The sequence below is a fragment of the Micropterus dolomieu genome, linkage group LG03, assembly GCF_021292245.1.
Source record: "Micropterus dolomieu isolate WLL.071019.BEF.003 ecotype Adirondacks linkage group LG03, ASM2129224v1, whole genome shotgun sequence".
Lineage (NCBI taxonomy): Eukaryota > Metazoa > Chordata > Actinopteri > Centrarchiformes > Centrarchidae > Micropterus > Micropterus dolomieu.
Genome location: NC_060152.1, coordinates 18,667,458 through 18,681,651, shown reverse-complemented (window position 1 = coordinate 18,681,651; position 14,194 = coordinate 18,667,458). Strand labels below are relative to the sequence as shown.

General features: G+C 42.0%; 1 protein-coding gene across 12 annotated transcripts in view; it reads left to right on the top strand.

Annotated features, from left to right (window-relative positions):
• The window catches only part of LOC123968783, a 31,379-nt gene that overhangs the window by 7,122 nt on the left and 10,063 nt on the right, over positions 1-14,194 (top strand). For 2 of the 12 annotated variants that reach the window (XM_046045734.1, XM_046045736.1), the window contains exons 1-25: positions 1,877-2,068; positions 2,187-2,291; positions 2,410-2,528; positions 2,905-3,123; positions 3,294-3,381; positions 3,773-3,925; positions 4,577-4,674; positions 5,069-5,241; positions 5,345-5,461; positions 6,177-6,425; positions 6,686-6,817; positions 6,962-7,831; positions 8,773-9,006; positions 9,122-9,337; positions 9,462-9,686; positions 9,824-10,051; positions 10,143-10,325; positions 10,517-10,747; positions 10,947-11,117; positions 11,283-11,489; positions 11,637-11,828; positions 12,429-12,634; positions 12,957-13,025; positions 13,125-13,169; positions 13,804-13,866. In XM_046045734.1, coding sequence (XP_045901690.1) covers positions 2,015-2,068; positions 2,187-2,291; positions 2,410-2,528; positions 2,905-3,123; positions 3,294-3,381; positions 3,773-3,925; positions 4,577-4,674; positions 5,069-5,241; positions 5,345-5,461; positions 6,177-6,425; positions 6,686-6,817; positions 6,962-7,831; positions 8,773-9,006; positions 9,122-9,337; positions 9,462-9,686; positions 9,824-10,051; positions 10,143-10,325; positions 10,517-10,747; positions 10,947-11,117; positions 11,283-11,489; positions 11,637-11,828; positions 12,429-12,634; positions 12,957-13,025; positions 13,125-13,169; positions 13,804-13,866 — 4,647 coding nt within the window. In that variant the 5' untranslated portion in view covers positions 1,877-2,014. Of the gene's footprint in view, positions 1-478; positions 704-1,795; positions 2,069-2,186; positions 2,292-2,409; positions 2,529-2,904; positions 3,124-3,293; positions 3,382-3,772; positions 3,926-4,576; positions 4,675-5,068; positions 5,242-5,344; positions 5,462-6,176; positions 6,426-6,685; positions 6,818-6,961; positions 7,832-8,772; positions 9,007-9,121; positions 9,338-9,461; positions 9,687-9,823; positions 10,052-10,142; positions 10,326-10,516; positions 10,748-10,946; positions 11,118-11,282; positions 11,490-11,636; positions 11,829-12,428; positions 12,635-12,956; positions 13,026-13,124; positions 13,170-13,291; positions 13,345-13,803; positions 13,867-14,194 lie in introns of those variants that run through there. The other 10 variants (XM_046045738.1, XM_046045730.1, XM_046045737.1 and 7 more) reach the window with 10 other exon arrangements.

Below are 14,194 nucleotides of genomic sequence, written 5' to 3'. Positions count from 1 at the left end.
GGAAAAAGTGAAACAGGACGAGGAGAAAAAGGAAGAGGAAAAGGTGAAAAAGAAAGAGCCACAAAAGGAGGAGGAGAAACCACAGCAGACTGTAGAAAAGGGGGAGGAAAAAGTGGAGACAAAAAAAGAAGAAAAGAAAGAGGCTCCTGAAGTTAAAGACAAAGGTGCAGAAGCCGGAAAGAAAGAGAGTAAAGAGGAGGAAAACGTTGACAAGAGGGTTGCAAAGAAAAAAGAAAAGGAAGAAAAGATAAAGAAAAAGGAAGAGGAAAAAGCAAAGAGGAAAGCAGAGGAAGAAGAAAGGGTAAAGAAGAGAGAAGAAGAGAAAGCAAAGAAGAAAGAGGAAGAAAAGGCACGAGAGGCCGAAAAAGCAAAGAAGAGAGAAGAGGAAAAGGCCAAAAAGAAGGAAGAGGAGAAGACAAAAAAGAAAGAAGACGAGGAGACTAAAACGAAAGAAGAGAAGGGGAAAGAAGATGTAAAAAAGAAGGAGGAGGAAAAAACAGGAGAAGAGGAAAAGGGGAAGAAAAAAGAGAAGGGCAAGAACAAAGGAAAGAAGGAGGAGAAGGAGGAAAAGGAGGCAAAAGGGCCAAGTGAGGAGCAGGTGAAAGCACCGATTGCTGCTCCAGAGCCTGAGCTTAAAACGGAGCCAGACACTGAACAGGCCCCTGATCAGCACTCGATAAGCAGCGGAGAGACGCAGGTGAGTGTGACTCTGGCAAGTATTACACTTGGAGTATTGGTCCTGCATTTTGGGAAATCTGCTTATTTGCTTTCTTGACAAGAGTTAATGAGAAGAATGATACCGCTCTCATATCATGCAGCCAGTTAGCTTAGCTTAGCATAAAGACTGGAAACAGGGAGAAACAGCTAGAGTGACTTAGTCCAAACAAAATCCACCTACCAGCATCTTTAGAGCTCACTGATTAACTGATTAACACATTTTATCTTGTCTGTTTGAGTCTGTACAAATCAAGTATAAGAACAAGAAGTTGTGGTTTTATGGGGAGTTATGTGCTAGGCTATTTCTTGGTCAGGTGCAGGTCAGGAGTCCCCGCTGGTTGCCACTGTGATAACAACATTCCTGGAAATAGTTGCTTCAGGACAAGAAATAGTTGCACATTCACAGTAACCTTTGTCGTTTGTACATTTTGGTTTTTGTACAGATTAAATAAAAGAGATATAATGTGTTAATTTGTCATCTTCAGAGGTGCTGGGAGCAAGATTGTGTTTTCTTTGGACAGAGCCAGGCCGGCTGTTTCTGCCTGCTTCCAGTTTTTATGCTGAGCCAAGCTAGCCAACTGCTGGCCATAGCTTCCTATTTAACGTACAGATATGAGAGTCGCATCGATCTTCTCATCTAATTGTCGGCAAGAAGGAGCGCATTTCCCCAAAATGTCAAACTACTCCTTCAATCCTGAGTGCGTGAGAAGGTTCAAAAAAAGACAGAGATCTCAAACATCATTGCAGATAAAGGTCAAAAACAGAGCTCTCCTGTGTACAAATTCATGCTGCAGATTGGACTGCAGTAGAGGAAAGAACACATTTTTTTCTTTGTAATGAATTTTTTATGATGTGGATAGCTTGCTCAGCAAAAATAACTGCTGGTTTGAGCTGAAAACTGGGTCTGAAACAAAAATGATCCGTGCTGATCTGAGATAGCATCAACAGCAGTATATTTGCTGTTTACTAAAATCTGTCGTCATATTAATTACAGCGCTGTCATAATTTAAAAAGTACATTTCATTCTTTTCATCCGTATTTGACATACTTTGCAAATGTCTTGTCTTGACTCTACAAGCCACCTCAAGAGGAAGAAGCTGTGATAACGAAGGAGCCTGACGTAGAGGAAGAAGTGAAGAAAGAGGAGAAAGAGAAGAAAGAGGAAGAAGCAGCAAAGCAGGAGAAAGAAGCTGAAGGAGAGGAGAAGGCAAAGGAGGAGACGAAGAAGGAGAAGCCAGGGAAAGAAAAGACAGAGAAGAAGACAGAAGAGGTTAAAGGCTCCAAACGTCAGAAAACCATGCAATGCAAAGTCACCTTACTGGACGACACTCTGTTTGAGTGTGAGCTTGATGTAAGAAACCTTCCAAATTCCAGTGTTTAATAGCTACCACCTCTGTTGAAGTTTAATATGGTCATAAATGTATATCCCTCTCTCTGTCTGTCTGTGTGTGTCTCTCTTTCTCATGCAGAAACATGCTAAAGCCCAAGAACTTTTAACAAAGGTGTGTGACCATGTTAACCTGCTGGAGAAGGATTATTTTGGCCTGGCTCACTGGGAAACACCAACCAACAAGGTAGGCTGGTGTTTCTGCTCCTGTGGTTTTAGATTCTCTGCAGAAGCATAACTAGATATTTGACATGGTGCTGACAAGAAATTGGATGGTGGTAATTTTGTTCCCTCATTTTCCACAGACGTGGTTGGAAGCCACCAAAGAGATCCGGAAACAGGTGTCGGGTGCTGTGTATGAGTTTACATTCAACGTGAAGTTCTACCCTCCTGATCCAGCACAGCTTACTGAAGACCTCACCAGGTGAATGTCTTAAGGAATGGTTTGACATTTTGGGAATTCTGCTTATTCACAGAGATATAAAACATGTTATTTACTGTGTTTTAGAGGTGCTGGTAGGTCGATTTTCTAAGCTTTGGACTGAGTAACTAACTGCCTGCCCCCCCCCCCCCCCCCCCCCCCCCCCCCCCCCCCGCTTCCAGTGATTATGCTAACCTAAGCTAATCTAAAAGCTTGTTGGATTCAGCTTCATATTTAGAGGGACACAAGCACAGTCTCAGCCATCTCATCTAACTCCCAAGAAAGTGTATTTCCAAAAATGTCATCACTACAGTAAATCCTATATCCTTTTTTACTTCTTCATAAGTGATCTTATTGTTTCCTTTCACGTCGTCTTCAGGTACTTTCTGTGTGTCCAGCTGAGGAAGGACATTATGCGTGGTATTCTTCCCTGCTCCTTTGTCACACTGTCCCTGCTGGGCTCCTACGCAGCCCAGTCGGAGCTTGGAGAGTACGACCCAGAGCTCCATGGAACAGACTATGTTAAGGATCTGAGCCTGGTCCCCGGACAGAGCAAAGAGCTGGAGGAAAAGGTGATGGAGCTGCACCGCACATACAGGTAATCAAAGGGGAACATTTTCATCAAGTATATTTTGAGTAAGCCTAATTCCGCAGACACAAACTGTGAATGACCTCAAACTATTCAAACTTTGAATAGAAGATTTCAAAATAATCAACTATAAATAAAACATATGTATGAAAAGACCCTTCTTATCTGTGTTTTTCCAGGTCAATGAGTCCAGCCCAAGCAGACATGTTGTTTCTGGAAAATGCCAAGAAACTTGCCATGTATGGAGTAGACCTTCACCAAGCCAAGGTAGGGTTTTGTTTTAACTGTGTTACCTGTTTAGATTAATGTTGGGTGGGTTAACTGATGGTGCAGGTTTCTTATGGAAATTTTAAAAAGCCAAATTCCACAGTTCAAGTGTGTGCCATCTTCCTTTCATTTTTGAAATGCGTGACATTGTTTTGCAGCGGCATGCTTGTATTACATCAGTAGCATCCAGATTTTAATTACAAAATTGATGTCATCCCCTTCTGAAAAAGAGAGATTAATAACATTTCAAACTCTATGACCTCAAAACCTGTCCTCATAGTGTGAGAAAGTCTGCCTCCCAGTGACCGTTTATTGTAAGTGCAGGTTCTCGGGTGACAGTGCATTGATGATAATATCATAACTGTTCATCATCCTGTTTTTGTGCATGCAGGATCTTGACGGTGTCGACATCACGCTGGGGGTTTGCTCTAGTGGTCTGATGGTTTACAAGGACAAGCTAAGGATCAACCGTTTCCCTTGGCCCAAAGTGCTCAAGATCTCTTACAAACGGAGCAGCTTCTTCATCAAAATCAGGCCATCAGAGGTCTGAATTAAAATTTTCCGTTCAGTTTTTCATATATTTGAACTACATTGTGTTTCTACCTCATCCCAACCCAATATGTTACCCACCAACTTTTTCTCCTAAATTCTGTCACACCTGTCCGATGCCTTGGCCTTGGAATCGTGCGATGAACTAATTTCTATACCTATAGATCAACAGTTTTACTCACTTCCCTGGAGTCATTCCTTGGACTTCTTTAATGTTCTTAAATTAAATTTACTACATTAGTGTTAGACTTATAATGTTATTGATGGATTATAATCCCATTGTTGCATTTCATGGGATTTGTTACTGTTGTTGGTGAGTAAAACCAATGGAGATGCTATACTTCTTTTGGCTATACACATTGACTTAACTTTACTTAACAACTGGATTATTAAATTCGAGTTCAAGCTAAATTATACAGACTGCAATTCACATTTTGGTTCTTAAAAATTCATATTCAATTCAAATTCAACACATCTTTGTAGGGGAATAAGCTTTTTGATAATTTAACAATTTGTCATTTTGATTTACAGTATGTTCATTCAACCCAGCTCTGCGATGTATGTCATGTTTCATGCTGCTGTGTGGAATAATGTCATCAACATAAGGTCATTATAATTCAACTTTGACTTTCTTCTTCACCTACAGCAAGAGCAGTATGAAAGCACAATTGGCTTCAAACTGCCCAACTACAAAGCCTCGAAGAAGCTGTGGAAAGTTTGTGTTGAACACCATACCTTCTTCAGGTAAGACCGGGTATTATTCTGAAAGACACTTTCCTGCTTGGCAACAGAGGTTATTCTCAGGTTCGGCCTGTCCCCTAGATAATTGGCTAACTGGTCTCTGCAGCTTAAGCCTTATATTGGCTCCCTGACAGTTTCACCACAGAGGAAAAGCTACATGCCCATGGCCCTGACTTTAGAATTAAACCTCAAAGGTTTTGTCTACTTAATGAGATAAAGGTCAAAGTTGTTGCAAACCTTGTTGTGTAACAATTAGACTGTTTTAGGAAAAAGTCTTTTGATGTGATATGATATAGTTTACATTTAAACTCCTGGTATGTGGGTCTGTCACTTTGAAATCGTCAATTGTATTAAATTGTGGGTGGATAAAAATAAAATGAATGTTTTTTTCCCTCAGGGTTCCAACAGTAGAGCCTCCCTCATCACGTCGCTTCCTTGTCTTGGGCTCTAAGTTCAGATACAGCGGGCGTACTCAGGCCCAGACCCGCCAGGCCAGCTCCATGATTGACCGCCCAGCCCCACGCTTCACACGCTCTGCGAGCAAGAGGCTGTCACGTAACCTAGATGGAGGTATGTGTGTGAACCCAAGTTGGAATCACTGTATCACGCTTGGATCTTGTAACAAAAGCGACCATTTCGCTAAGCTACGCTCTGACTTGTTACGCTCTTGCAGCTGGAGATGAAACTCTCCAGCTCCTGCAACAACTCTCAGCATCATCCAGGCCTGAGTTTGATGATTGGTCGCTGAGGCTTGCATCTGACAAACCCCAGCTTTCTCCTGAATTCCCAGGTACCACTGTGTGGAGCTGCACCAGCGCTTTTTGGCATATTTGCAGGATTTTTTAAAATTTTTTATTCTCGCTTGCAAACAGCCTTATCACATCATTTAACATTACTCAACTCATCTGTTTTGGCTCATTGAAAAGATTGTGTCAGCACACATGGTTAACTTGTCAGAACATTGACCTACTTTTACATGTGGGTAATTTCACCCACCTTGCATTTTCCCTGGCATGATCCCAGGGTATCTTTGGCCTTCGTGGAAAAATAAGTTTCCTTATGCGCTTAACTACTCACAGACATTTCAAGTCTTAAGGCTGAAATTCTTTATTTGTTTGGCATTTACCGAAGTTGCTGCTTGATGTGTGTGGCACAGTGGCTTTCATTTGCTTGTACTTTTTATGTTGACCATCTTAACAGACTGACTCATTCATCACCGCTCCAGTGGCTGTCATTAAAACAGGATGAAGCTGGAACTTTAAAAACTAAAAAAAGTAATTGCCAGTTTTGCCCTTTTTTTTTAAATCAGTTTTTGTCCTGAAGGATGGGGGGCATCTTTCATTCAGCTTTGCACTAACCTTACTGGACTGGATATTCTGGTACAAATGCTTGGCATCTGGCTTTGTTCAAAGACACGCTTGAAGCACTGTGAAGCATTCATAGTGGCCGTCATCTGTCCAGCAGAACCTTTACATAACTGCCATCACCTCGTAATCTCTTTGCAGCCAGAGGGGAGTCTGAGCAGCCTTTCATTCAGTCCTGGGAGGAGGGGCAGTCTGTTCACACCGTCACAGTAACCTGGCAGGACACTGAGACTGGGCAGACTTGCTCTGAAACCATCACCCAGACAGCAAGTCAGCCGTGGCAGGAGCTGGCATCTGATGAAAGTAGAAAGGAAGACGAGTGGTCTGCCCTGCTCTATCGTCATCCTCCTTTTCCCCTTGTCCCACCTTTTGATTCTGTGAAACGGCCAGGTATTTGCATTTCTAAAGCCTGCCACTGGTTATTCTGCAGTTTGTATAAGAACATCTGAATCCAGAATCTCTTTATCGTTCACTTTGGCTTGGATTTTAAAGAACATGCATCTAAATTGCATTATTCTCAAAGGCTTCTTAAAGCCAAGCACAACGGTACTATTCTGTTCCTCGTTTTCAAGCATTTGCAGTTTGAGATTTGTGTGTGATTTGCTCATCTGGTATGAAATTATTCAGCATTGTTTCTCTGATGTTGTCAGCTAAGATCAGCCTGGCAAAAATGAGCTCTATGGACAGGCTATTTCAACCAGCCCAGACACAGCAAGATGACTGGTTCCTTTACTTTGACCGAATCTTCAGCTTATCCTCACTTGAGTGTGCTGATAAAACATGTGAGTTTCTTTGTGTGGAAAAATGACCTGCAAAATTTTTTTGTAATTTGAACAGAAATACAAAAACCCTGAAACAGCCTGCAGTATGAATCAAACTCTAGTTCCATCCCTGGCTAATTGTTTTACTTCCCCCTTCACTCCCAGTCTCCCCCCTAGCTCTGTTCCAGCTCCAAGAGAAGGATGAGCAGGGCATGCATGTGGTAGAGCAGGAACAGACCAGAACAGAGATTATTAAGAGGCTGCAGGAAAGTGTGATCTTGGTAGACATGCTGACAGAGGCAGATATTTTGGAAAGGAGGCTGAGTAAAGTGAAGGATTTAGAGGAAAGGCTCCAAGAAGTGGATGAGATGGCAGAGAGAATTCAGGGAGTAATAGAAGAGGAATTAGGTAAGGAAGAGGTAGATAAGTTAAGAGAAGAAGAGGGAGATTTGAAGCATGAACAACAAGTTGAAGGTATGACTGAAAGAGTGGTGAAGAAATCTGTGAGGAGAATAGAGGTAAACAAGGATGAAGTGGATGAACTGGAAGAGCAGATAAAGCGGGTGTTTCTAAAAGGCTTGTTGCTTGAAGAGGAAGTGGCTGAGGTGATGCAGAAGAGTGAAAAAGAGGGGACAGACGAAAGTCAGTTGGATGATGGCCTGAGAGAGAAGCTACGGCAGATGGAAAAGGAATGGCAAGACGAGGTGGAGGAGAAGATGTCGGATGTTGGCAGTACCAGCTCTGTAGTAGCATACCAGAAGGTTGAGCGCAGGACTAAGAAGAGAGTGACTATTGTAGAAGAGAGAGAGCAGAGGCAGGAAGAAATGGAAGATGGGCAGGTACAGTCTGGTGGAATGTCAGAGGAGAGGCTAGAAAAAGGGGGAGCATGGCATGAGACAGAAATACTGGGCTATATAACTCAGAGAAAAGTTACAGAGAGGCTTCAGGCTGAGGATCCATCTCAGGTGGCAGATAAGGATGTCTGGTTCATACTTTTCGACCGACCTCCATACAAAGCTGTTTATAAACCACCAGGTACAGTATGTTATTGTGCAAACAGCTTTACACCTCTACTATTCTCTCTAGTATTGTAATCTAATACTAATAATTTTTTGAGTACTATTAACATTAGCAATTGAACAGTCCCAAAGTGAGTCCAAAAACCTTTTAAAATCTTTAAATTAAAGGTTTAGTGTGTAAGTTTTAGTAGCATCTAGTGGTAGTGCGATTTCACTGCTCACCCATCCCTGTCCAAGCACGTAAAAGGAGCTGCGGTGGTGGCTTTTGTGCAAAATAATACGTTTCATCCTCCATTTGTCCAAATTTCATGTCTCTTCTTACTTCTAATGAAGCAGATGACGACTACTACTACTACAACCTCTTCTTCTTCCTTCTTCATACGTTTTCAACGTAGTGACGAAAAGGTGGTCTATGGTAATAAAGAAATAACGGCTCATTATGTAAGGTCTTTATACACCACTGAAAACATAATTGTATGTATATTATATTGCATTTCTGTCACTAGATCCTCCTAAATATTACATACCGGACCTTTGAATGGGAAGCTGAAATAAGTGCAAAAGTTTTCCTTTCTCTTATGAATATAATTATATATTTATAAAAAGGCAGTCTGCACTGGGTTTAGTTCTGGGTTATATTCAGGTGGACGCAGTGGAGGGAAAGTAATGATAGTATAGCAGACATAAAAAATGTGCTTGGCGTAGATGTTCTAATGGTGCAAAAGGGGTAAGAATATTGATAGCACAGCCTCAGAAATAGCCATAGCTTTTGTTTTCTGGTGTATCCATGATTTTTGTTGTAATAATCATATAAAAAAATATCATCCATTGAGTTGAAACAGACTGACCTACACAGAACATTCCTCTCAAACCTCCTTTACAGACAATGAGTTCATGTACCTGCGGGCTTGTTTGCCCTCACAATCAAAGATTATGTGTCTTTACTGTCATCTTTAGTTACCACTGTGGAACGTGCTCAGGTGGATGAAGGCGAGTATTTCACCTCAACAAATGAGATTACAACAGTTGAGGAGAAAACAGAGATTATAGTAGAAGAAGGAGAAATAAGAGAAGAGGAAGCATGGCGTGTACCAGACATCCCACCACCATCACAGACCATCACAGACAAGGCTGATGACTGGTTTGTGTTGCTGGATGTTATTCCCAGACAAACGCCTTATGTACCACCAGGTACTGTTTTTCAACAAAAAACAACAACTTTGGTTCTTTTGTACTTTCTTGCTAATATAAAAGTGTGTGTTACTGATTGTGTTTTAAGACTTTCTCCTGACTTTACTCACATCAGTTACGTTGAAGGGAAGAGATGCAGCAAGTTTGGTCTCAGTGGTTGGAACTGCAGCCGATGAGGCAATTAGAGAAGTAGTAGCTGAAGAGAGAAAGGTAATAGAAGAGGCACCAAGACACCTAGAAGAAATCCCACAGCAGCCAGTGACAGACAGAGATGCTGACTGGTTTGTGTTGCTGGATGTTGTTCCCAGAGGAACATCATATGTACCACCAGGTATTGCTTTTTTTAAAACAACGTTGGCTCTCTTGTGCTCACTATTGTGCTTTCTTGCTTATATAAAGTAAGTGTGTGTTACTGCTTGTGTGAAAAGACTTTCTCCTGACTTTACTCACATCAGTTATGTTGAAGGGAAGAGACCCAATGGATGCGGAAAGTTTTGTCTCTGTGGTTGGAACTGCAACCGATGAGACAATAAGAGTAGTAGTAGCTGAAGAGAGGAAGATAACAGAAGAGGCACCAAGACACCTAGAAGAAGTCCCACAGCAGCCAGTGTCAGAGAGTGTTGACGACTGGTTTGTGTTGCTGGATGTTGTTCCCAGAGAAACAACATATGTACCACCAGGTACTGTTAAACTTATTCCTGTACTGCTGCACAGCTTTATCAAAGCAAGCAATTATCCTGAGCTTTGCAGACACTCTTATCCCTAAATCTCCTCTACTGTCCATAGTGTCTGAGAATTTTTATCTCTTTTCTCTTAGTTGTTGCAGAGCATGTGGAAGTGTCTCAAGAAGAACGTGTCTCTCTAGTTGAAGTAACAACCATTGAGTGGAGAGAAAAAAGAGTGGAGGTGGTAGTAGCAGGCACTGAAATAACAGAAATCCAGAGTGAAAAGCAAGTTGTAGCAGTTTCACAGGCTTTGAGAGAGATAGAAGATAACTGGTTTGTGCTGCTGGATGTTCCTGCTAGAGAACCATCATTTGTGCCAGGTATTGTCGATATTCCCTCCAGTCCCACCAAAAAGACTTACAGGCTTATTATAAGTGTCTTATAATACTCATTCATTGTGTTTGTCACTAGTTACCATGGCAGAGTACGTTCAGGTTTATCCTGAAGAAAGCATTTCTACTATGGCCGAAACAATAACAGTAGAGTCCAGGAAGAAGGTTGGAGTTGAAGAGACTGTGGTGTGGAAAGAGGACAAGGAGCTTCCCAAGCAAATTATCCCAGAGCAGAAAATGTCTCAGCCAGTCAGAGAAAGAGGTGATGACTGTTTTTTTCTGCTAGATGTTGTTCCCAGAGAAAATGTGCCTCCAGCTACCCACAGCCTTCAAATATCTTGCCAGTTGTTACATTTCTGCAGCTTTTTAACTCGCTTTAAGGGTCAAACATTTGTTTTTGGTGGATATATGGGTGTCACTCAGCTTCTTTGACTCTTTGTCTGTTTGTGCCAGTCATTCCTTTTGAGATTATTCCAGATGTGCAGAAGATGTTTGAGGCTGAGGTGACGCCCACAGAGACTAGAATATGGAAGAAGATAATTGGCGCAGAGAGCAGGCAGGATGAGACGCGTCTGTCTGAAATTAGACCTAGCCAAACTGCACCACCGTCGGAGAGAGGAGGCGGCGATGATTGGTTTGTCATGTTCGACGTCATCCGTGAAAAGCCTGTTGTCATACCGCCAGGTACCTTTCATTGCCAAAGGGTCTGCATACACTGTGCTAAAAAAAAATAAATAAATAAAAAGTTCAATTAAGTGATGGTTAATAAGCTGGACTGCACGCGCACTTGATGCTTTTTCATTTGCTTTAAACCTTAAATGGCTCCAGCAATAAATAAAATACTTTCGCAACAGATTTATTTACACATATTTTTCTATGTTAGCTGCTGTGGTTGAGCGTATTGTGGGTGTGGTGGCAGCCACAGAACCAAAACCAAAATTCATCCTGGAAGACATGAGGCCGCCTATGAAGTTGGTGGAGATTACACCACCACATCCGAGACAGGTGGATGATGACTGGCTTGCGCTGCTAAATGTTGCAGTGAAAGCACCAGGTATTCTGCTGTTTTATGTGTGGCTTTGAGATGGAATCTGACTGAATAACATGGCATCTGTGTGTGTGCCTTTTACAGTTTGTGTGTATTATATATTTAACCCCAGAATATGTTTAAGTGGACTTGAGTTCTGACTGAGTAGGCTTTGTGTGTATCCTGCATTAGTGACTGCGGACCAGCGTATCCGTGTGCATCCTGAAGTAAGACCAGCTAAAGAGTTTTCAGCCATAGAGCAGAGAGCACAGCAGAGAGTTACTATAGTGGAGGAAAGGTGGCAGCAGGAGAAGATGGTACAGCAGAAACCGCATCCAGCAATGAGAGAGGTGGAAGATGATTGGTATACTCTTTTGGACATGGCCACTAAGAAATCAGGTATAATCAAAATGATTTAGTTCAGCTACACATACAGACATTCCTGTTTGAGTTTGTTGCTAGGCTGTCAATTTCACTGTAAATTTAAGTGTCCTAATATTTTGTACTTAATTTCCACAATAATACCTGGCTGTGTATTTGTACTAGTCGCTGTCCCTGAGCGCATCCAGTTGCCAGCAAAGGCGAGAGCTCCTGCTGCTGTGGCCAAAACAAGGATCGCTATTTCCGAGATGAGACCGCAGTTTGAGAAACGGATCCGGGAGGAAAGACGTCCACTCCCAGAAACGCATATCAGTGATGATTGGTTTGTTCTACTAGATGTTGGCCTCAAACAGTCAGGTAGTTGTTTACCTGTTTGGGTTTGTTGGTTTGCAGATGAACAGCTTCGCACATGGTCACGCTCTCTTTGCTCCATGAAACGCTCATTAACATTTGCAGACCGTTTTACATACTTATCACAAGAGAATGTGTCCACAAATGGCACGTCCACCATTATTCAAGGATGTCTGACCGTGCAGATTGAAGAAATGGCGCTCTCTTATCTCTGTTTCACCAGTTCAACCACATTGAGCTTTGTAGCTCCTTGCAGCCTAACATTATCTGCTTTTGCATCGATCATCACATCGCAACAAGAACTAATCCACGCTTCTGCTTTCATGCCACTTTGTGGATATTCGCTTCTGGCCCACTTCAGGCTCTGATGTGTGACTTTTAAAAGAGACTAAACGAGGTACAGTATACCGCTACAGTATGTGCAATTATTCGATCACATATCCGGCGCCAGACTGTAAGTACTTGCATAAATGCGCTATTATGTGTGACTCTCTTTATATGTTAATATCTGTTTCAGTGTGAATAGAAGTTTATCCCTCCATAACACGTGGTGCTAAAACATATTTTCTTTTATTCATGTTTGCATTCTGTCTGTATTTTGTCTAGTGGTGAGTGCACAGAGGGGCACCCGTCCTGTCAGTGCTCCGGTCTTCTCCCAGGCTGCTCTGGCAGAGGCTGGGATCCCCATGGCCCCTTTCGATCAGCCCCAGACCTCCACTCCAATCAAGACCGACCGCAAGGAGGAAAGAAAGCTGGAGGTCACTGTAGAAGCTGTGGAGCCATCAAAAATCGAGGCTGTGACTGAGGTCAAGGTATTTAATTTCTCTGATCACTATTTTACACGTTTGTGATGTCATTTAAGCTAAGGTCTATGTGCAACAAAAATGTATCATTATATGTAAATCATATTGCCTTACAGGATAGCTGGTTCCAGTGAAAGATAACAAATTATGTGTCCTCAGTGATTGCCTGGATATTTTAATTATAGATGATAAAGATAATAACTATAAAATATAAACAACTTTCAAATTAAATTGTTTCATAGTCTTTAATAATAAAATATATGAATAAAAGTAGTGAGCAGAGATTGTTCTCTCTGTCTGAGTGTGAACTGTGTCTCTCTTGCTGCTGTAGCCAGCAGTGTGGAGGGACCACAGAGAAGTAGACTCTTCACTGATATCCACCATCAATGGGGACATTCAGGTTAGTGTCTGGCCGCTTGCATGTCGCCCCTCACATGTGAGTGTTAAGGCCAACAAGCAGAGGATGCTAACGTGTGTCCCTCTCTCCTCCCTGGGGTAGCACGAGTCTCAGGCGGTGAGCACGGAGGTGGTGCGTATGCGAAAGGTCAGAGTCTTAGCCTCAAATACGTTTCCGTAGCCTTTTCTCCACCTCCATTCTGATGATATCGACCTTCTCATCCAAAAGACTAATTTCACCCTCTTCTCATGTGCTTTCCATACTGCTAGGTCTTAAATGAAATCCACATCAGGTTCGATGCACATACAGTATATTTTAAGAGGTAGATAAGTGCAAGAATAGATGGAATATGTAAACAGTAACTGTTAATAGAATAGTGTAACTTCATTATAATGTGACTATGCTTATATGTTTTTACATATATTAGCTGTTTAAAAGTTTAAAAGGCGTTTATTTGTTCTCATTGCTTGCTGTTGTTGTAAACCCTGGAATGCACACATGCATGATTATAGATTAAATGCACTTTACAAAAAAGTGGCATGATAACTGGTGTGGTATCACATTTCTGTCATGTCTCTTTGTTAGTACATTGCAGTTCGGCCCCTATGGTCTCTAAGCTCAAACTGTTTTGCATGCAGACTCATCACAGCTCTCTTTGTCTGTTGTATTAACACTGTAGTGAATTTCGTAGCATGCATGTCCTTAGGTGTGGCAGGTTAATGCCAGCACACAGGGAAACTCAAACAAACCCACACTCTTTTGTTCTTTTTATTTTTCACAGAAAAGAGCTAAGAAAATTGAGGGTGACTCAATTTATGTCAGACATAGCCTTTTAATGTTGGAGGTTTGTATCCCTTCTGGAGATGTCTGTCTCTATCTTGTATTTTCTTGCTCTTTGGCACAGTGTCTGCTGTTTAACAACACGCTTGCATGTGGCATGGTGTTGAACTTACACCAAGTATTGGATTATGGTCAGGATTCTTACACTTGCATTGGTACTTGCTTGTTAAGGATGCTTCACTCCATAGCATCTTTAAACTGTCCATAATGGTCAGCCCTGTGATGTGGTGGATGAGCTAAGGCTTAAGATAATCAGGGACAGCCAGAGCTTTTCTAGACTGTTTTTCATTCTTCTAGCCAGGAATCACAAGCTACTCCACCCCCCCCCCCCC